This window comes from Maylandia zebra, linkage group LG22 (genome assembly GCF_041146795.1).
Source record: "Maylandia zebra isolate NMK-2024a linkage group LG22, Mzebra_GT3a, whole genome shotgun sequence".
In the NCBI taxonomy this organism is placed as follows: Eukaryota; Metazoa; Chordata; class Actinopteri; order Cichliformes; family Cichlidae; genus Maylandia; species Maylandia zebra.
The window spans coordinates 35,944,423-35,965,873 of NC_135187.1; the positions used below are offsets into that span (position 1 = coordinate 35,944,423).

At 44.5% G+C, this 21,451-nt stretch overlaps 1 protein-coding gene across 3 annotated transcripts; it reads left to right on the top strand.

The window, feature by feature from the left end:
- Positions 1-1,052: 1,052 nt before the first annotated feature.
- Positions 1,053-20,921, top strand: smad10a (SMAD family member 10a). 3 transcript variants are annotated; one of them, XM_004560981.5, is made up of 13 exons: positions 1,054-1,734; positions 5,609-5,684; positions 5,798-6,041; positions 10,192-10,366; positions 10,508-10,531; positions 11,752-11,937; positions 12,139-12,390; positions 13,178-13,279; positions 13,821-13,874; positions 14,660-14,843; positions 16,372-16,540; positions 17,933-18,086; positions 18,294-20,921. In XM_004560981.5, exons 1-13 carry the CDS (start codon positions 1,731-1,733, stop codon positions 18,503-18,505), a joined length of 1,836 nt encoding a protein of 611 aa, XP_004561038.2. In that variant the 5' UTR covers positions 1,054-1,730; the 3' UTR covers positions 18,506-20,921. The 3 variants fall into 3 exon arrangements, with proteins under 3 accessions (XP_076735470.1, XP_004561038.2, XP_004561039.2); XM_004560982.6 differs by having other exon boundaries at positions 1,057-1,734; positions 17,948-18,086; XM_076879355.1 differs by lacking the exon at positions 17,933-18,086 and having other exon boundaries at positions 1,053-1,734; positions 18,294-18,471.
- Positions 20,922-21,451: the final 530 nt, after the last annotated feature.

A 21,451-nucleotide genomic window follows, 5' to 3' on the forward strand; every position in this document is an offset into this window, starting at 1 on the left:
TTACAAGTGAACATTTTACTTTCAGTTATTTAATTTGTCCTTTTCAGCCCCTGAAATGAAGGGATTGTGTTTTAAAAAAGATCCAGGTCGTTTCATTTTTCTGCAATCATTTTGTTCAACCCACTGAATTACAGCTGAAAGTCTGCACTTCAGCTGCATCCAAGTTAATTAAAATGCATTGTGGTGAATTACAGAACCAAAATCAGCAAGTGTAATATGTAGGTGGCTCAGAACGTTTCTCCATGTAATGTACAGTAAATACTTCTATCCATGACGGCAATGTTAGAAATGTTGCTCCTGTAACAACATGCAAGAGAGAAGATGTGATGGACAGTTTCTTGGGTTGCTGCTGGAGGCACATGGAGGTCATTGGCTTCAGGACCTTCTCCTATGCAACATGACTAATGTCCTTTAAAGGCTGTATTTTAATCCAAACATTTTCCTAAAATAAACCTGAACATGATGTAAATTATTAAGACTTTGTATCAGAAAAGCCCCAAATGTAACTACTGGCTCTCTGTGCTGATGTGATCTGAGTTTGTTTGTCCTGCAGTTACACAAGCACAGTGTTTGTTCCCTTAATGTTGTGGCTGTTTGTCCTGGAGTAGTTTCAAAGCAGACGCGTATTGTTAAGTACTTGGAGGGACTGTTTTGTTTAAACCAGAGTAGAAACGTACTTGTGGAAGGTAAACTCTCTGTACACGTTGAATTGTATGTTCAGCTATAGACACATTAAATACTTAAAGACACTTAAATGCAAATGTACCTGTAGAGCGTAGTGTCTTTAGTTGTCTGTATTTTTACCAAATCGTCACCGTATTGGGAGAAATCGTGGTGTTCACAGATCTGACATTTTGGAAACAAAATGTTCTGTTTGGACTGTGAATGTTTCACTGAGTCCATTCTTCTGCAACAATCTCAGCACTTCTGGCTTGTTATTGGGAGACAGGATCTAAAATTTTCATTAGAAGGGTCACAGCTGATTTAAAACGATCATGGCATAGCCCCCTCCCCCCACGGACGTTACCGCAGTCTTCGTGTAAGGATTCTCCGAGTGCCATTTTCCCTGTTTTTGCTGCTAGAAGGCCAAAGTTGTGCTGTTGCACATGTAAATGACGTGTCAGTGAACTAACATGCGTTGTTGATGTATTCAGTGTGAGCTGGAGTCGTGCTCAAATACCGAGCCGTGCCGTTCCAGTTGGTGGTGGTGACTCGGGGCTAATCCTCAGCGGCGCCACTTTAGAAAAACAGTCTCGCGGGCCAATCTAGGCGAACCAGACAGTTCGTGGCTAGCGGTCCTGCTGTGAGAACCGCGGCGCGATTGGCCGAGAGGTGCGTGCCCTGTGACACCTGGCCGCCGATTGGCTGCGGCGTGTCGAGACACTGACGCGCACGTCGTCTCCCAGCTATTGTTATTGTGGCGTGCACGAGAGGAAGGGGCAAGATGCACGAGGAGACAGTGGGTCTGATAAAGGGATGAAACAACTGAGAAACATCAAGCTAGCGCAGTAGAGCCACTGAGAAACGCTGGCTTTCTCCACTACAGGAATTCACAGAGAAATCCCCCCGTGAACACAGCGAGACACTCAGATCTAACAAAAATCGCTATAAACACAAACGGCAGCTCTGGGCAGCAGACACAGCACGCAGAGCTGTCGGAGTGCAACACTTGAGGCAATTGTCGAATAGCTCAGCGATCGTTCTGTCCAAGTTCTTCTCTACTTTGGCTGATGTGTAAGTAGAAATAGTTTCTCTATCTTTGATTCTATTTTTCGTCATTGCTGTTACGAAAGCGTGAGGAAGAGTCAAGTTAGCTTGCTAAATTGTTGCTTTTAAAATGCAACAACTGCTCTTTCTACTGTCCCGTTTGGTACATACTGACCGGTGTTGTATCGTCCGTTTTCCGGTTCCAGCGTTCAAATATGTCCAATCTTATTGGTAAAGTTTAAGTGGAAAATGTAAATAACCTTCATATTTATATCTGTATTATATCAGCTGGGCATGTCGAGGCAGCAGGTTTCGGGATGTGCGGAATGTCACTGACTGGAATGAATGGCCTGGAAACTGTTCAGGTTTTGTTAAGCACATAGGACACGGTCAGTTTGGCGTGGCCGTGTCCATTCAACTGTGATTTTGCATTGCGAGTATTATATTGGTGCTCCTGTTTCATGAACAGCATGTTTAGGGAAGTGTGTGTGCGGTTAGGAAAGTATAGCAGTCACTAAAAGCAGCGGCTGCCTGTATTCTTTCCATGAGTTAGGCTATAGTAAAAGGCCGTATTGCATTACAATATCCTACCTTCTCCACACGCTTAGAAACTGTGCGCAGAACACACTGTGCATTTCATTTTAAAGCAAATAGCAGATATTTCAAAGTTCGCATATGTGTTTGCAAAAAAGGTGCAAAGAAACATTCACAAGACTGTGCTGTACAGTTTTAAAGTATGAACCTTGAGGTAATTCTATATGCGATCGTGGCTCAAGAGTTGGGAGTTCGCCTTGTAATCGGAAGGTTGCCGGTTCGAGCCCCAGCTTGGACAGTGTTGGTCGTTGTGTCCTTGGGCAAGACACTTCACCCGTTGCCTACTGGTGGTGGTCAGAGGGCCCGGTGGCGCCAGTGTCCGGCAGCCTCGCCTCTGTCAGTGCGCCCCAGGGTGGCTGTGGCTACAATGTAGCTGCCATCACCAATGTGTGAATGTGTGCGTGAATGTGTGGATGACTGGATATGTAAAGCGCTTTGGGGTGCTTAGGGACTAGAAAAGCGCTATATAAATACAGGCCATTTACCATTTGCTTTGTTACAAAATGCTGCATGACATTTACTATGTTGTTACACTTCAGTCTGTAAAGTTGTAGTTCTTTTTTACCTTTGGTATCTTGCTTGGTATCTCACTGTGGGAAGCGCCCTCTGGTGTGACCAGTCACGGTCTACCACGCCAGGCTAAGACAAACCAGTCGCTTCAAGGACAGGGGGTCCCCAACCCCCTTTTTTAGTGGCCACACCAGGCATTCCTTCTTCCCCATGAAGATCACTAGACCTCCTCAGTGGTCCCCGACCAAGTTTATCCAGTGCTTGTTGATGCAGGTCCATGAACGTGGGTTTTTCCGCTTTCACAAATGTTCCTACACTGGAATTATATTTTTTCGTCACAGTATATTGTTTTTAGTAAGCGGTTTTAAAGCTAGCACCTCAAGTGAGCTTGTGACTGTGTAGCTATTGTTAGCTGTCAAAGCTGAGCATTAGTGGGTATGGCTCACATTGGATCCTCTCAGGGGAACGCTGGTGGTGGGAAGGTTAAGGATGTCGCATCCTGCCCTCACCCAGCTGTTGTGGGTTGACTGTCTTGGGGAAACTACCCATCCCCTCTGCATCTGTATCGTGTCAGGCACACACTGGCATCACTCCCAGAATCCTGGTCCCGGAGGCTGAATTTCCTCCTCTCTTCAACCGGCTTCTTGACTGGAAAGAGGGATGCGGAGAAGACAAGGGGGATGATGTTGACATGGATATCCTTGGAGACAAAAATGATGCCCAGGTGTCTGTACGAAAGGAAAACATTGGCAGCTCATTAGACAACCACCGATGGAAGTTTTGGTGCATCCCACCCTCCACAGGGACTTAGGAACTGTGGTGCTGCGGCTCAGTGGGCAGCACTCACAGAGATCCAGGCCCTGAGCACTCTGGGGCCACGTTCTCTGTTCCCTCCTCCCCCCAAGAAGCAGAGAGAGGAAGATGTTTTGCTGAAGTCCACTCTAATCTGCAAAAGAGCATTAGGAGCAGATCCCCCCCCCCCCCCCCCCCCCCCAAAAAAAAAAAAAAAAATCAAGATTAAACTCGAAATAGTATTTTGGAAAAAAGTGACATTACAGTTGAGTACCACATCAATAAATCGAGTCAAACCAAGTAGGCACCAGTGGAAAAGAGGCAAAGGAGTGCTGTCCTCTTTCCCCATGCCTGATTCACAATCACAATGCACACAGAGCCATGGTAAGTTTGTTCAGAGCTTTCTTTTAGTACATTAGCACTCTGATTAATGAGGACATCAGTGCAAACATCACAGTTCCTTCACTTCTAATTAGATGCAGCAGCAAAAAAAGCATGAATGAAGAAACAATGTTAGCTAGCTAGCTATATAGCATAAATGCACTGATCAGTATGCTGCTGTGACAGCTTGGATATGCCTCAGTTTGACCCAGCTTGGCAGTAAAAGAGGACCGTTACTTCACCTCTGAAACCAGAGTCTCCCTCAGTACCTCCATGTTTATTATGCTAAAAGGCGACTGTGCCAAGTTGGTGTCATGCAGCAGATTGATTTGATTTCTAATGAAATTTCATGCAGATGAAATCCATGAATCACATCAGGGAACTTTGCAATGATTTAAGTAAATGAATGTTGTTAAACGGCTTGTTAAAACTTTGTTATTGTTGTTTAAAAGGAAAAAAGAATGAATGCCAAACCACATAAACATGAACAATCACATATGGTGTTGCATATTTCTGAGGTTCTATTGTAGTAATGATCACATACTTGATCATCATCTGTAGTAGATGGCTGATGAGGAAGCTGGGTGACACACAACAGACCCGTGGTTGGTACAGTAAAGATCAGACAGAACCAGTCAGACCACAAAGTTGGTTTCAAAATGTCTGTGGCTGTCATCCTGCTTTTTAACACAAAGTGTCTAAAATGATGTAAATATGTGAATTAATAATTAGTTGTTAATCGCCTGAGCAGGTCCAATGATGGTGGAAGATGGTTTGCCTCCCAGTGCTGTCAGTGGGAGGCAAACCATCTTCCACCATCACAGAATCCTAAAAGGACGGAGACAGGAGCGTGGACACGTCTGTGCCTCCACCGTCTCTGCTGTTCTCTGTTCTCCCTGATCACGGATTTCTGATGTCTGTGTGGATTTACTCAGTGCTAATGTGCTAACGTTTATTAAGATGAAGAAAATTTGAATTATTCAATTAAAGCCTCTGGCTTTGTGAAGATATCAGTCTGCACATTTGTGAATATTTTTCTGCAACTGCAAATTAAAAACACGCGTGTGAACAATGTCAAAATACAGTCCTCACATTTTATTTGACAAATGTTCACATTTTGCATCATATGTACCTTCATACCTCAGTGTGCCCTCACAGCTAGCTTTGCCTTTAGGAAGAGTAACCAGCTCTTTGTGGCCCGGCTGCCTCGTGGAGCCTTTTCAACCCTCGGGCAGAAAAAGCTGATTGGGTGTTATCGTCAGTCAAGTCTGTGACTCAAGCATGAGGTGACATAGGATTTCAACATTTCTACCATAGTTGCGTCCACTGAAAATCTCAGATCAGTTTGAATTTCAGTGACCTCGACCTCAAGATGAAGGTCAGAGGTCAAGTTTTCTGAAAATCTTGTGAATGGGATAATTTGAGGACGAGGCAGAGTAGCGGTGGCTTAGTGCTGAAGTGGTTAACAGTTCTTATTCACATTCATATCTGTAAACAATCACTATTCAGGACTGGGAGGAGACAAAAAGCCAGCCTGAGAAACACCTTCTTCATCTTTAGTGACTCTTGTGTACGTGGCCTCACTAGGATCCACTAAGTGTTGGTGTTCTTGCTCCACTAACAGGGAACGATTCAGAGCTGGGCCATCATGATGCCAGTGAACTTTCTGGTCACTCATTGGTGGACCAACTTAACACCAGGTAAGCAACACAGGAATGACACCATGTTTTAGCTGCCATCAACTTTAGATGTCTCTGCTTTTTGTCACATGCCTAGTAAGTAGAACAAATGTCCATTTTTGGCCCTGTGACAGCACCATCATGTCAGTAAACCCACCAAGCAGCAACGATGCCTGCCTCAGCATCGTCCACAGCCTCATGTGCCACCGGCAGGGCGGGGAGAACGAGGGCTTTGCTAAGCGCGCCATCGAGAGTCTGGTGAAGAAGCTAAAGGAGAAGAAGGACGAGCTGGACTCTCTCATCACTGCCGTCACCACCAATGGTGTTCATCCCAGCAAGTGTGTCACCATCCAGAGGACTCTAGATGGACGGCTGCAGGTCAGTCCACCTGCAGCATGAAGGGCGTCACTTTGATCACTGCTTTGATCTTTCTGTGCATGATTCGTATGTTTATCAATGATTTCACTTTTTTCATTTCATGTTTACGAATTTCCTCGGCGGGTTAGAGTTGCTGTGGTCAGTATTCAACTGAAGTGCGATTCTATACACAATTATTAGTGCTTTGAGGTTTATTGGTGCAGCAGTCGTTTTGTTTAGGGCTGACAGTGCGATTCAGGTTCACTGTTTATCACATACAGCATGTAGGCATAAAAAACGACAAAATGTTAGTGTTACAACGTCACAAACTTTCTGCCAAAATCCTGATGTCTTTGTGCAACAACACTCTTTGTATCCTATTGGCTTTGTCTTGCTCTGCTTTGGGGAATCGTCCCACATCACATTTCCTGCTTGGTTTGGTTTGTATTGACCTTGAAAGTTGTCAGTCTCTGGTTTGAATGAAGCATCCAGAGCAGGAGTCTCCAACTCAGAGGAGCTGGGGGCCGCTGCTGGCACTGTCGTCTCGTTGGACACTAAAGTGTTCAATTAGAACAAGAAAACAGCCACAATTATGTCCAAAAACAGTGTTTTTCTTTATTTTAACCTCCTAGGACCTGGGTCCACATATGTGGGTTATTTAGACCAAAATACTCAATTTTGCTCTACAAGGGCCTGATGTGCACTTACGAGGACATTATGCTGCCGCTGTTCTACTGAAATTTTAAACTAATATCCTCATATCCTCACATCCAGAAATGCATACACTATTATATATTGTACATATATTTATTAGTTTCAGGTTGGCCATTCTTGTATTTTGCTCGTTTGTGTTGTTGTGTTTGCACATCTCTGTTGCTTGTGGGGCTCGCACACAAGAATTTCACTCGCATGTGCTGTGCCAGTGTGCCTGCACATGTGATGTGACAATAAAAAGTGATTTGATTTGATTTGATTTGATTTGATATGTGGCTCTCATTCTTCTTGGAAACAAAAATCTGGTAATTCTTTGTTTTTACATTCATCGGGTCCCAGTCAGCCCAAATATCAAAGAGAAATGAAAATGCTGCTGTGGAAGAGCTCAGGTCCTAGGAGGTTAAATATTGTATAATAAGACAAAGCTTTTTTCAACTCACTCTTAACTAACCGAAGCCTTTCGTTGAACTGCCAAATAAACAAATTGGTCCTGTCTTTCTGCACAGACACGTGGCAGCACCTCTGCTATAACTTTGTTCGTATTTAACAAAGTGAAAATGCAGACATAGACCATCTTTGTTTTCTTTATGAATAACTCTCACTAACCTAACACAGTTTGTACTCTCTTGTTAGCTCAGCCTGGTCTGAACCGTAGTAAAGGGACCGCCGGCTAATACGTCGAGTTAAGGGGTCTCTTGACTAGCTTTACTGTCTGGGTCAACTTTGCTAGCAGAGACAGAGAGAGACGTTGAAAGGCTGCTCCAACGGAGCTTATTGTTTCAGAGGAAAACTCGAACACGCTGTACAGTCGAGTCTTAACAGCTTACTTACAGCTGGGCTCGTCAGGCTCTCTGTTTGGCTGCAGTGGTTTTATTATATTTACATGCTTCCATCTTTTTGATTCTGCTTCTCCTCCCTTCCTCGCGCTCACACACAATGGGAGAGGCGGTCCCGCAGGTTGTCCCTGCAGCACGGACCACACTGTGAATGAGGCTACGTTCTTAAAGGGCTCCGCCTGTAACACTCTGCCTGTTGCCTTCATATTAAATTCCGTATTAAATTGTGGGCCGCAAGTAGGGGTGACGTGGGCTGCAAACGGGCCGCGGGCCGCGAGTTTGTCTCCGTCTACATGACTAATTACCTACCGATCTTTGCTGCAATTTAAAAGCTGACCTTTATGTGAAAACCTGAACTGTCAGAAAATTCTGTAGGTTTTTTTCATACAGTGTCATCAGCCACTTTATTAGGTACACCTATTCAGCTGTAAATCTACAGCGGGATGCAAACGTTTGGGCAGCCTTGTTAGTAGTCATTATTTGCCTGTATAAATCGTTGGTTGTGACATTAAAAATGTCAGTTAAATACATCATATAGGAGACACACACAGTGATATTTGAGAAGTGAGATGAAGTTTATTGGATTTACAGAAAGTGTGCAAGGATTGTTTAATTTTCCCTGGAGAGCAGCAACACAGGGTCTCAAAACAACTGTCAAATGACCTGAAGACAAAGATTGTTCAGCATCATGGTTTAGGGGAAGGACACAGAAAGCTGTCTCAGAGAGTTAAGCCGTCTGTTTCCACAGTTAGGAACATATTGAGAAAAAGACCACAGGCTCAGTTCAAGTTAAGGCTCGAAGTGACAGACCGAGAAAAATCTCGGAGAGACAGAAGCAACGGTGAGAACAGTCAGAGTCGACCCACAGACCAGCACCAAAGACCTGCAACATCATCTTGCAGCAGATGGAGTCGCTGTGCATCGTTCAACCATTCGGCGCACTTTACACAAGGAGATGCTGCATGTGAGAGTGATGCAGAGGAAGCCTTTGCTCCGCCCACAGCACAAACGGAGCCGCTTGAGGTTTGCTGAAGCACATTTGGACAAACCAGCTTCATTCTGGAATAAGGTGCTGTGGACTGATGAAACTAACATTGAGTTATTTGGGCATAACAAGGGGTGTTATGCATGGAGGAAAAAGAACACAGCAAGAACAACACCTGCTGCCTCCAGGAAAATATGGTGGTGGATCCATCATGCTGTGGGGCTGTGTGGCCAGTGCAGGGACTGGGAATCCTGTCAAAGTTGAGGGACACATGGATTCCACTCAGTATCAGCAGATTCTGGAGAATCAGAGACAAAGCTGAAGCTGCGCCGGGGCTGGATCTTTCAACAAGACAACGACCGAGACACTGCTCAAAATCCACTAAAGCTTTCATGCAGAGGAACAAGAACAACGTCCTGGAACGTTCATCTCAGCCCAGACCTGAATATTATTGAACATCTGTGGTGTGAGTTAAAGAGAGCTGACCATGCTCGGAAGCCATCAAACCTGAATGAACGAGAGATGTTTTGTAGAGGAAATGGTCCAAAATACCTTCAGCCACAATCCAGACTCTCATCGGGACCTACAGGAAGCGTTTAGAGGCTGGAGTTTCTGCAGACGGCGGATCTACTAAATATTGATTTCATTTCTTTTTTTGTGGTGCCCAAATTTATGCACCTGCCTGATTTTGTTTAAACAATTCTTGCACACTTTCTGTAAATCCAATAAACTTCATCTCACTTCTCAAATATCACTGTGTGCATCTCCTATATGATGTATTTAACTGACATTTTTATTGTCACAACCAACGATTTTTACAGGCAAATAATGACTATTAACAAGGCTGCCCAAACGTTTGCATCCCACTGTATAATCAGCCAATCACATGACAGCAACTGCATTTAGGTATGTGGCTAAGATGACCTGCAAGTTCCAACCAAGCATCAGAACGAGGCTGAGCGGTGATTAAAGGGACGTAACGTAACATGGCCGATGGTGTCCGATAGTTGTAGTATTTTAAAAACTTCCGAGCTTCTGGACTTTTCCTGTACAAACTAAGGATTTGGCAGAAACAACATGAAAGCACAGGTCCATCCTGCCTTACATTGGTGGTGGTGCAGGTGTGGTCTTGTGGGGATATCTCACCCCTTAGTAACAATTGAGCCTTGTGTAAACGTTTGAAGAAGCATTTTTGCCGACCATGTCCAACCCTCCACAACCACAGTGTACACATATCAATGCAAAGTGGCGGATGAGTGCGTATGCAGCACTGGCTTCCCATCATGGTAACCAAGGCAAGCAGGGCTTGTGTGGTGAAATCTAACTTCACCTTGAAGTCTGGTGGCCATTGTCGGTGTATTTTTATTTTGGGTGTTGTAGTGTTGAGGCCAAAATCTGAGACAATAGGACTAAGATGCGTGTTGAAGCTGCGCTCCGCTCTGCTAATCTGTACTGTTGTTGAACGCTGTCACTCAGACAGCAGTATACAGATCCACAAACAATTCTCTGCTGTACGCAGGAAGTCAACAAAGGTTTTCCTGTTACGCTTCACAGCTTCCCTGTCGTAGCTCTAAAACAGGCTTCCTGGTTTAGACTGTACTGGAACTGCTGTAATGTTGCTTTGCTGTCTCTTCAGGTGGCAGGCAGGAAAGGCTTCCCTCATGTGATTTACGCACGGCTGTGGCGCTGGCCTGACCTCCACAAGAATGAACTAAAGCATGTCAAATTCTGCCAGTATGCTTTTGACCTCAAGTATGACAGCGTGTGTGTCAACCCCTACCATTATGAGAGGGTGGTGTCACCAGGCATCGGTAGGTCAACGCTTTACCTCAGCAGCTCTTACGTGGACTCCACGGTCTCCTGCAATGACATTATGACATCATGAATGACAGATATTGTTGTGATGTCTTCAGTCAAAATGTTTCTCTTATTCTGTCCCTGTTCTCTAAAAGTTGGTCTCAGCCTTCAAAACACAGGTGAGTTCTGTTTCACAGAAACACAGCATGAACATTTCCAATCCACATGTAGTTGTGACAAAATACATTTAGTAAATGTTTATGTTGTAACTGGGGACCTCGAGATTTGTTTGTATTCATATGCAATGAGCAGTCTATAAGAAGTCTCTGTATTCCTCAGACGTGTGGTTGACACCACCTAACTAATGATACTGACAGAAAGCTGCGTGCGTGTTCTCATCATCCGAGTCACTCTGTGCTGTGCAGCCAACCACACACTTCGAACTCTCAAACATCTCTTTGTAACCGGGACAGAGAAGTCAAAAAACATTTACACAGCGACGACCGAAGCTGCCAAGAGGCTGGACTAAAATGACCCCGGGATCTGTGGGAAAGTCACACGTAGGGATGGAATCAGTAAGAACGTAGCAATTCAAATTCCACTTGATGATTCAATTCCTCATCGATTCTGATTGGCTCCCTCTGCCATCACTGCTTAATTCCTCCCAGGAGACAGTAATTTGTTCCAGCAGTCGTTACGTTACTTTGTTGCCTGAACGGTGTCGCGAGCATTAGTGGAACAGATACGCGGGATCGACAGGCAAGCGGACCAACAAGTCCAAGGAAATGAACTGCTGGGAGCTGCTGCTCCGTTCCAGTCATTTATGATTTTACTTTAAGGTTTATGGTCGATTCTCATGACAGTGATCAGAAGTGTTACACATGAATGTGAAATCATGAATCAGTTCTTATTACTAAACAAACATGTTTCATGACATAAATGCAAGTGTTAGTAAATGAAAGCAAAAAACAGCATTAAAGATTTGTTCGTGTGCATTTGTCCCACATGAGCAGCGTCTCTGATAATTATGTCCCTTCGTGAAAAAAGAGCCTGGCAACACTCGACAGCATTGTTGTTTCTCTCATTTTATTCCTAATATCACAACTTTATTTTTAAATAATGAGGAAACGAGCAGAGGAATGTATGTGTGTGATTTACACGAACACTAAACAGCTAAATGAAAACACCAGTGGTCGGCTGTAGTGAACAGGCCCACGTCACACTGTGACTTCTGTTAGAATATTAAGTACATTCACATCATTGAAGGCCTTTGGCAGGTGACCCCTTACATGGTGTAGTCTGATATGAACTCTCCTTCGCACTCATACATCCATCAGCATTAAATACAAATCAGTGCTGTGCCTCTTTGTGTGACCTCACCTCCTCCTGCCTCTCACAGCTGCATCGAGCGGACTAATCAAAGAAGAATACATCCCTGATTGTATACAGATGGACCTTCCGCCTGGTATGCCTCTGTCCGACCACCAAGCAGCTCCAGACCACTATAGTCCCCTTCTGCCCCCTTCTGAACCCCACGGCCCCCCACCTGTTACCAGATACTCTAACCTGGCTGTGTCACCCAAAGGTCAGCAGATCATTATTCAGCGCAGTTTGATGAACCTGTCAATGTTCATATCTTGTCATGTGTACTTTTGTTTTACACTGGGACTGCTCAAACTTTATATTAAGGGACGACAAAGCTTCTTTCTATCTTTCCTCCGCAGATAGTTGATAACAGTCACAGCATGTAAACCAGGTCCGACGTGCTCCTCTGTTTGTCTTCCAGTGCCTGCCTCTGGCTCCATGCTGCCACTGCAGGGCAGTCATGGTGATGGCTGTCTCCAAACTCCATCTCCACAGGCTCAAGTCATTCAACAACGACCTCAAAGCCCACCCCAGGTTTCCTCTCAGCAGCAGGCTGCCCAGCATCCCTCGCAGCACACCCACTCACAGCAGCCCCCTCTACCTCCCTCTCATTTGAATAGACAGAATGGATACAGCAGCAATACGCAGTCTCAGACTCAGCCTTCATTCCACAGTGAGCTCATGTCCTTGTACTAACGCACTTCTTACAAATCAAAGCCTCTTGGTCCTGTTGCCAGTTCACCCAGTAATAAAAGAATCAAAAGCACTTGTTAGCATTCATATTTGTTTCCGTGGGTTAGTGCTGGACACGTTAGCTGGTTTGATTCATTCATTAACACCAATCTTTTCATGCATGTGCTCCTGAGCCCGACACTAAACAGTGTAAACATGATGCTGCTTAATTCAACTCAATTCAGTTTTATTTATATAGCGCCAAATCACAACAAAAGTCGCCTCAAGGCGCCTCATAGATACAGAGAAAACCCAACAATCATATGACCCCCTATGAGCAGCACTTTGGCGACAGTGGGAAAGAAAAACTCCCTTTTAACAGGAAGAAACCTCCGGCAGAACCAGGCTCAGGGAGGGGCGGGGCCATAGTCTTGACTTTTGTCAGCTTAGTCTGAAGTTTACAGCCACTACAGACTGGAGGATTGTTTAGTTTCAAACATGCACTTAAACAGTAAATGTTGGATAAATATCTGAGTTCTAATCATTTTTAATTGGAAATAATATTTGTTTTATTTACAAATGAATTCTTAGTGCTGATTATATGCAGATTATAAATAAATATGCAGTGCAAAGAACAAACAAAGGTGCTTCTGATTTCTTCTGCACATTTAGCTAACGGATGTTTAGTAAGTTATTCACTGGTTAATTTGACTTTTGCATACATTCATTTCAGATTTGAGCGCGTTATTTCAAAAACACTGATCAGACTTTGCTTTCCTGTGACGCAGCTGTTTGGACAGGCAGTAGCACGGCCTCCTACACTCCCATTGGACCCCAGCAGGAAGGGCGCGGTCACCAACAGCCTCCTCTGCATCTTCCAAACCATCACTGTAAGAAATGCCTCACAATGTGTCCTGTTCTGATCACTGATACTCTGATATTTGAATGCACTGCTGCAGAACTTCCTCCCTTATGAAGCCTCACACAGAGCGTGTGCACGCTGTGATGCCTGACACTGTGCACAGTCACATGCACAGGTCAAAAACTCACATTTCAAATGTGCTGTGCTTGAATGTTTGGGGAGGGGAGGGGTTTGCTCACAATCAATAACTTACTTCATGTTACATCACATTATTTTTTGATTTAACTATTTTCTGCATGACTTTAGGAGTTTTTTTTTTACTCTGTCCTGATTTGTAAAATATTCAAATTGCAAGAAGGTGTCCTTCTTTTTACCATGATTGTATGTTCAGTTCACGTTCAGCACTTCTGTCATCATGTTTTTGTATGTTTGTTGTCATGCACACACCCCGGACAGCCACACGTCTCAGCGTAAGGTCGAGTGTGGAAACGTCACAGCCTGCCACAGCCTTACAAATGTTCTGCTTTTTTGCCACTCCAGACTAATGTACGCATCTTTTTGCTTTTTAGGGTCCCAGCATCACAGCTCAACCTCTTTCCCTCCTTCAGGGTCCAGTCATTCAGGTTAGACACCATTTGTCAATATGAACACGGCTGTTCACCAATAATATTCCCAGCGGTTACATACGGAGACTTCTTTGATGCTCGTCTTTTGTCAGTTTGACATCTTAGTTGTTGGTTTTTTGTCCACTGCAGTTTTTCAGTTTCTGTGGTTGTAATGGTCACTGTAAGATGGACCCAACACACACACACACACACACACACACACACACACACACACACACACACACACACACACACACACTGTTTGTGCTCCCAGTTCAACTTTCATATGCACAGCTCCACAGTCTCTGCTCAGAGCTGGTCTCTCGACTGTGATTAGTCCAAATGCACCGCCTGTGCCCCCCCCGCGTCACTGAGCTGCCCCTCCCCTGCAGCTGAGCCAGTCGCACCCCCACAGTCACTTACTTTGTCCAAATGAAATTTTAACACAAAAATAAGGCTTTTTCCTAATTACTGAACTACATGGACGTCATAGAAATTCTAGATTCTGATCCAGCCATCTGTCAGTGTGGACCAGTCCGCTCTACCTCATATTGTCACAATATAGTTTCAGAGCTCTCAGGGCTGTGGGCTTGTACGTTGAATATCTGTCTTTAGATTTTCTCACAGAGTAACAGAAGCTGATGATGTGTTTTACTTACATATGGCTGATTTTCACGCATATTAAATGTCTATTAACACATCTCTACTTCTTATTTGTCCAAATCATTTTTGAGTCGTGCACTTCACAAACAGATCGTCTGTTTTCTTGACTTTGTTGTAAACATGTTTCTCTCTTACTGCAGGACCAGAGTTTTGGTGCTCTGTCTCCTACTTTGAAATGGATGTTCAGGTGGGGGAGATGTTCAAGGTGCCTTCCAGCTGCCCGGTAGTGACTGTGGATGGTTATGTTGACCCGTCAGGAGGTGATCGCTTCTGCCTCGGCCAGCTGAGTAATGTCCATCGCACAGATGCAAGTGAGAGGGCCAGGTGTGTTGACGCAGACACACAAACTGTGCAATGACTTTTCGAATACTCAGCAAAGAACATCACCCTTCAGTTTTATTTATACAAATCACAGCAACAGTCGCCTCAAGGCGCTTTGTATTGTGCGGTCGACCCTACAATAATTCCTCTCCCAAAGTGAGACTGTACGATACAGCACTGATTAGTGAGGCTTTATGATAGCTCGTAAACATCACAGGTGAACTTTACATTCAATATCCACAATTAATCAGGATATGGATAATTCTTGGATATTTGGGACAGATACATTAAAAATGTCTGTATATTAAAATTCAAGCAGTCCCACATTTGAGTACACATTAAAAAAGAAGTTCAAATTCCAAAAGTGACCATTTCTGGATTACATGTGGTTGGATTTCACTGCAAAATAATCCGCTTACCCGTGTCAGGGTCGGGGGGGGTGGAGCCTATCCCAGCTATCATAGGCCGAGAGGCAGGTTACATCCTGGACAGGTCGTCCGTGTGTCACAGGGCTTACACAGAGAGACAGACAACCATTTCCAACCTAACCCAGCTAACTGCATGTCTTTGGACTGTGGGACGAAGCCGGAGTACCCGGAGAGAACCCACACAAACACTGGGAGCAGACTCCACACAGAAGGACCCCGGCCGGGTGCTGGAATTGAACTCAGGACCTTGTTGCTGTGAGGCGACAGTGCTAACCGCTGTGCAAAATTTTAAAAATGTGAAATATTTTTTTATCATGAATTTATTTATCGCAGAAATGAAGAAAATCACAGCATCAGTTGCCTCGTGGCACTTTCTATTGTAAGACCTTACAGTAAAACAGAAAAACCAGAGAAAACGCCAACAATCGCATGACCCTACATGAACACGTGCTTTAGCAACAGCGGGAAGGAAAAACTCCCTTTTAAACCTCCAGAATCAGGCTCAGGGAGGGGCGGGGCCATCTGCTGCGACCACGTGATGGCAGAACGACAGGTAGATTAGAAAAGTGCTATAAGAACCAGTCCATTTACCAGTCCTTGGGACGGAGTTTTCCAGACTACTAAATTTAACCCAGTTTGTTACCAAGTGCACCGATTTAGAGGGGAGCTACAGGGATGTCTGTAAGATGCCGGGTTTTCTTAAATGAGGGAAGCAGAGGGATGTAGGAGCGGGCGAGTCCCCTCGGCCATTGGCTCCACCTGAACTCTGCACAGTACCCGTAGGATCAGAGATTCGGACTTTTAAACAGAAGCTGACCCTGACTTCCTGTTTTGGGGGGCTGCTTCCACAGATCCACACTTTTGAAAATTGGCCTCTGATGGGTAGTTAACCGCCCGTAGTGATGTGGCGTCGGCTTCAGCCAACACTGGTTGAATAAGCAGATAAAAATGTTTTCTCATGGTAGTATTTGGTGATAACAATGACACTAAGACATTTTTCAAAATAAGCACAAAAGGTTTTATTTTCATTGCATCATTTCCCTGCACACCGTCCCAAAGCAGAGCTACATGCTGGCTTCCTGACCTGTTTCCCTGTGTTCCAGGCTACACATAGGCAAAGGTGTGCAGCTGGAGTGTCGTGGTGAGGGGGATGTGTGGATGCGCTGTATGAGCGACCATGCTGTGTTTGTACAGAGCTACTACCTCGATCGGGAAGCGGGCCGGGCACCAGGTGATGCTGTGCACAAGATCTACCCTGGAGCCTACATCAAGGTATAAATCCAGCTCACTCGCATCATTCATATGTAGGGATGGGTACCGGTGTCCGGTGCCATGATGGCACCGGTTCTGACATAAACGGTAGTAACCAGACGGAAAAGCAGCGCACATTTCGGTGCTTTTTTTTCCTGAGCTGTGATACAGTTTAGATTCTAGCCAATAATTTTACGTTTCCGAGGATAGTAGGCGGGCCCAGGTACGTACGTTCTTTTAGAGCAGAGCTACAGATTAAAAATGTCCAAGGCGAAGCGGTCAAAGTCTGGCTGTACTTCACAGCAAAATATGCAAACTCAGCAGCAACAAGTGCTTTAAGCTGATACTGTGATACTGTCAAAGGAGGTAACACCAAGAATCTGATGAAACACCTGGCGACGTATAGCGTTTTTTTTAAAAGCCGAGAAATGCGCCGTATGATAGCTTGCTGCGAGACCTCACACTGTGCACATCTACTGTGGGTGGGTTGCCTGTTATGCAACATCCTCCAAAAACCCGAAGAGGAGAGTCCTGGCCCCTAGCCCTGCCAGTGTAGCAGAAATGATGAGGATGATGATGCAGCAGCAGCCGTTCTTCTCTGCGTGAGTAGCTTAATGTTGTTCGTTTGTAATTTACGTTGAGTAGGCTAACCACGTTATTACATTAATGCATGTAAGGTGAACTAGCAAACATCATCATAGCTACATGCGGCTGTCTTCTTGTTTGATGGCAGATGCTCCCTTCACCCTGGACAAAAAGGCTAAAATGACCAAAGAAAAAGTGGAAAACAGTTAAACATGAGAGGTTTTTGGATAAAGTTTGTGTTTTTTCCATTGTTTAAGCACTGCTTCCAGCCAACAGTGATACCATATATGCCCCATAGCTGCAGAAAAGGCTAACATTGTTATATTTTTACAAAAAACAGCTGAACATGAGAGGTTTTTGAACAAAGTTTGTGTTCTCCATTCTTTAAGCACCGGCACCGTTTCAAAAGTACCGATTTGGCACCGGTATCGGATAAAACCTAAACAATACCCATCCCTAGTCATATGTTTTTAAAACTGTGAACACCTGTGAGCAGCACTGGGTTTATAGGTGACACTGGGCACAAGAACACTGTACCAAACACTTAAAATGCTCAGTAATAAACTGCATATATTACATATATTTATTACCAAGGTGCTTTTTTAAGACCCTACAATAAAACAAGGAAAATGGCAACAATCAATGACACCCACTGAGCATGCACTTGGTGACAGTGGGAAAGAAAAACTCCCTTTTCACAGGAAGTAACCAGCCAGACTCAGGGAGGGGCGGGCATCTGCTGTGACTGGTTGGGGGCAATGGGAGGAAAGTAAAGCAGTATTCATGAGTTTCATGCCTCAGGTGGTTTGCTGTTACAGTGTACACCAGTTGTGTCTCGGTCAGGTATTCGACCTACGGCAGTGCCACAGACAGATGCAGCAGCAGGCAGCCACGGCTCAAGCTGCAGCTGCTGCACAGGCAGCCGCTGTCTCAGGAAACATTCCTGGTCCAGGCAGCGTCGGAGGGATTGCACCTGCAGTTAGTAAGTGCTGAGACACGCACAACACTCACAGTGGAGTTAAAGGTAGAAACTGTCATGATGGGGAAAAACAGCAACTTTTAAATATACTAAGAATCTACTAATTCCATTCACAGTGACCGAGTACAGCCAAACACCGACCAACAGCAGGTGGAAATGTCCTTATATGGTCTCTGATATTAACCCCTCCCCCTCCCTGTTCACTGGCAGGTCTCTCTGCAGCAGCAGGCATTGGCGTCGATGACCTGAGGCGACTCTGTATCTTGCGGCTCAGCTTCGTGAAAGGCTGGGGGCCGGACTACCCCCGTCAGAGCATCAAACACACTCCCTGCTGGGTGGAGGTCCACCTGCACCGTGCCCTGCAGCTTCTGGATGAGGTGTTGCACACTATGCCACTGACTGACCCAGGGCCTGCGAACTGAGAACCCTCAGCAGTCTGGAGTCTTTGAATGTGCACACACCAGACACACATGGTTGCTTCTTTGTTTCTTCTTCAAAAGGATTTCTCCAGCAAGTCAGTCAGAAACCATCAACAACCAATCATGCTTGTAGCAATCACTCATGCTTTTTGAAACGCACATACACACTGTAACCAAAAGGTCTGTCCAGACACATATATGCTGATGTCTTTGGGATTTTCCTAATGCTTTAGTCCTAAGAATCTAAAGTCAAGGCAGGCGACATTTGAACCCACCAGTAGAGAAATCCAGGGATTTGTTTCAGATATTCAATTCTCCGATATGCAAGTTGGATTTCTTCTTGCAGGAGTGTTCTGCACATTCACTCATGGAATATAAACAGATGTTTAAAAATCCAGTCTGGAGTCAAAAGCACCTCAGACAGGAAACTGCATACCTCTGGAAAATGCTGTCAGTGAATCTACGCTGAGCACATTACACTTCTCTTTATGTGTCATTGACGTCAGAGCTGATGTAGAGGTATGGATTATTCCATCTGCGTACTTGTACTCTGCTCTTCACTCTACGTTGGTTTATATTATTACTATATTATTTTTGTACCAAAAGACAAAAAAGCCCAAAACATTTAGCTTTAACGCCGTGTTGTTGTACTTTGTAATGAAACAGTGCTACTCTGTATGTAACCAAATGGTTGATATAACTCATGAAAGCCAGATTACCTCATAAGTACAGTGCAGAGTCACAGCGTCAGGCTGAAGTCAGTCTGTGACTCGGTACCAAAACTAACAGGTCGGCCGATCAGATCCTGACGCCAACATTTAGTTTCACAGCAGAGTGAACTCATAAGACAGCAACTAACTTCTCACACGCAGAGACAGAAACCCAGACAGTGTTTGCATGGTCAGACTCAGCATCTAGCACCAGTCTGTACCTTTGACACCAGTGCCTTTCTGTCCTCTGAGTGACCGCAGCAGTTTACTTGAACTCTGACTGGTTGTGTGCACGAGTTCTGGTTGGGAAGCTGATTTCAATCATCCTGCCCAGTCTGGGTCGTAGTCGAAGCCATGACTACAGGCTGCATTCGCCCATTTACACATATATTATTATCGCACTTTATCACACCAGTGGATCCGTCGGAGCAGTTTGGGGTTAAATGTCTCGCCGAGGACACTTTGGCTCGTAGATAAACCTGAAGCACCGACCCGACCCGTAGACAATCTGCTCGGCCTCCTGAGCCATAAAGTGTAAAGATCTCATCAATCAGCTCAGTGCTTGTAGTTAACTATCAAAGAGATATAATAATAATAATATAATGGGCACATCTGGACATTGGCTGTCTCGTGTAAAACCCTGATGCATCATTTCTCTTGTAATCTTCAACATGACTGCATTTCATGCAGGTGTGATGGATTTTTCCCTGATTTCCCTTAAATGTATGGGAAACGTCACCTCGGTGAGGAGTGTCTGACTCGAGCACCCCAACAGTACAGCACACACCCAAATACACCCTGTGCCTTTGTTTTCTGTCCTCCAAAACACCTGTTACATAAAGAGTCTTGAAACCACACAGATGTGTCGTTTAAAGGCAAAGTCAGCTCCCCACGTGTACTGTCTGTACGAGTGTAGCTGGATCTGCCACAGAGTTCAAATACACTGCACACAACACGGCCTCACATACAAAGGCGCGTTTGTACCATGTAGAGATAAATCTGCTTTCTTGTGACTTGACAAAAAGAATTCTGGAGAAAACGGAACTATATTATACGGGAATGTTGTGTGTTGATCTAAATGTGAATACATGTACCAACCAGTCTGTGTAGAGATGCTTGGACACTGTGGAATCTGCCTGGTTCAGCTGCTTTACAGTGATCAGCCATTAACATATGAATATTTGTGATGTGTGCCTTTTGTTGTAACAGTAGATGCACCGACACTGGATATAAGAAAACACTATAAAGATCGATGTTGCACATTGTGAGTTGGTTTTTCAGCTGTTCGAATCCTGCGATATTCTGTGGCTCCCTCAGGTTTCAGCGATGTGGAGACGGTGTGCGAGAGAACAGAGGTCCTACTGACAGATGACTCTTTGTACCTGAGTAGTGTTATTTATTGCCTTAGTCTTTGGTGAGTTAAATATTTCAGAGTATGCTTAGCACTACTTCATTTTAGCAAGAACGATATAAGCATGTGATACACGCTGGTTTTCCTCTGTTCACACAGGGTTGTGCAAACCATCGCATTTTTATCATGTTATCCAGATCTTTCTACAACCAGTCACTTTCATGATGTGTCTACCAAAGCACCTGTAGATTGCTATTGTCTCTTTATTCATCACTATTAAACATGTACTTGTACTTTTCCATGTGAGCTGCAGGATTTACAGTTGGTATCGATTAAAAATAAAAAGATATTTCTAGGCTTTCTGAATTTTATTTCACCCATGGCGACCAGTCATCATTGTGGTTTATTAGAAACATGACTTTGCTCACATGTAGACAAAAGTCACTTAATGAACCAGCTCAGTGTTGCGTCCGTTTGCACACTGAGTGCTGAACTACACAGTTCTTTGCAGGAAACAATAATTAGTAGGAAACTGCAAACGTATGCGTTGCCCCTCAAATAATCCACGATGTTTTCTTCCAAAGTTCTAAAGCTTTGACGAACCTTGTGTTAAAGAAGGCCCGTCGTGGAGTATAACTCACCTACCACCATCTAGTGGTGATAGGTATTGGGATAGGGTTACGCGATGGGTAAAATATACAGGGACGGGTGTCTGAGAACTTCCTTTCTGTCCGTGTGTTTGTAGAGTAACCGTAGCAACAGGCCTCGCTCATTACGACGAAAGGCTTCAACTGTAAACTGGATTCAATATGTAACGTTATTTGAGCTATTTTGGGGGGTTGGATACTATATCTCTGATAGTTCTGATTTCTGTGGGATTGTAAGAAG

Excerpts from the sequence above, each read along its gene's own strand:
- smad10a (XM_004560981.5), top strand. Across the intron at positions 10,532-11,751 it reads TCTCAGCCTTCAAAACACAG|CTGCATCGAGCGGACTAATC; the intron begins GTGAGTTCTGTT and ends TGCCTCTCACAG. Across the intron at positions 16,541-17,932 it reads ACCCTGGAGCCTACATCAAG|TTGTGTCTCGGTCAGGTATT; the intron begins GTATAAATCCAG and ends AGTGTACACCAG.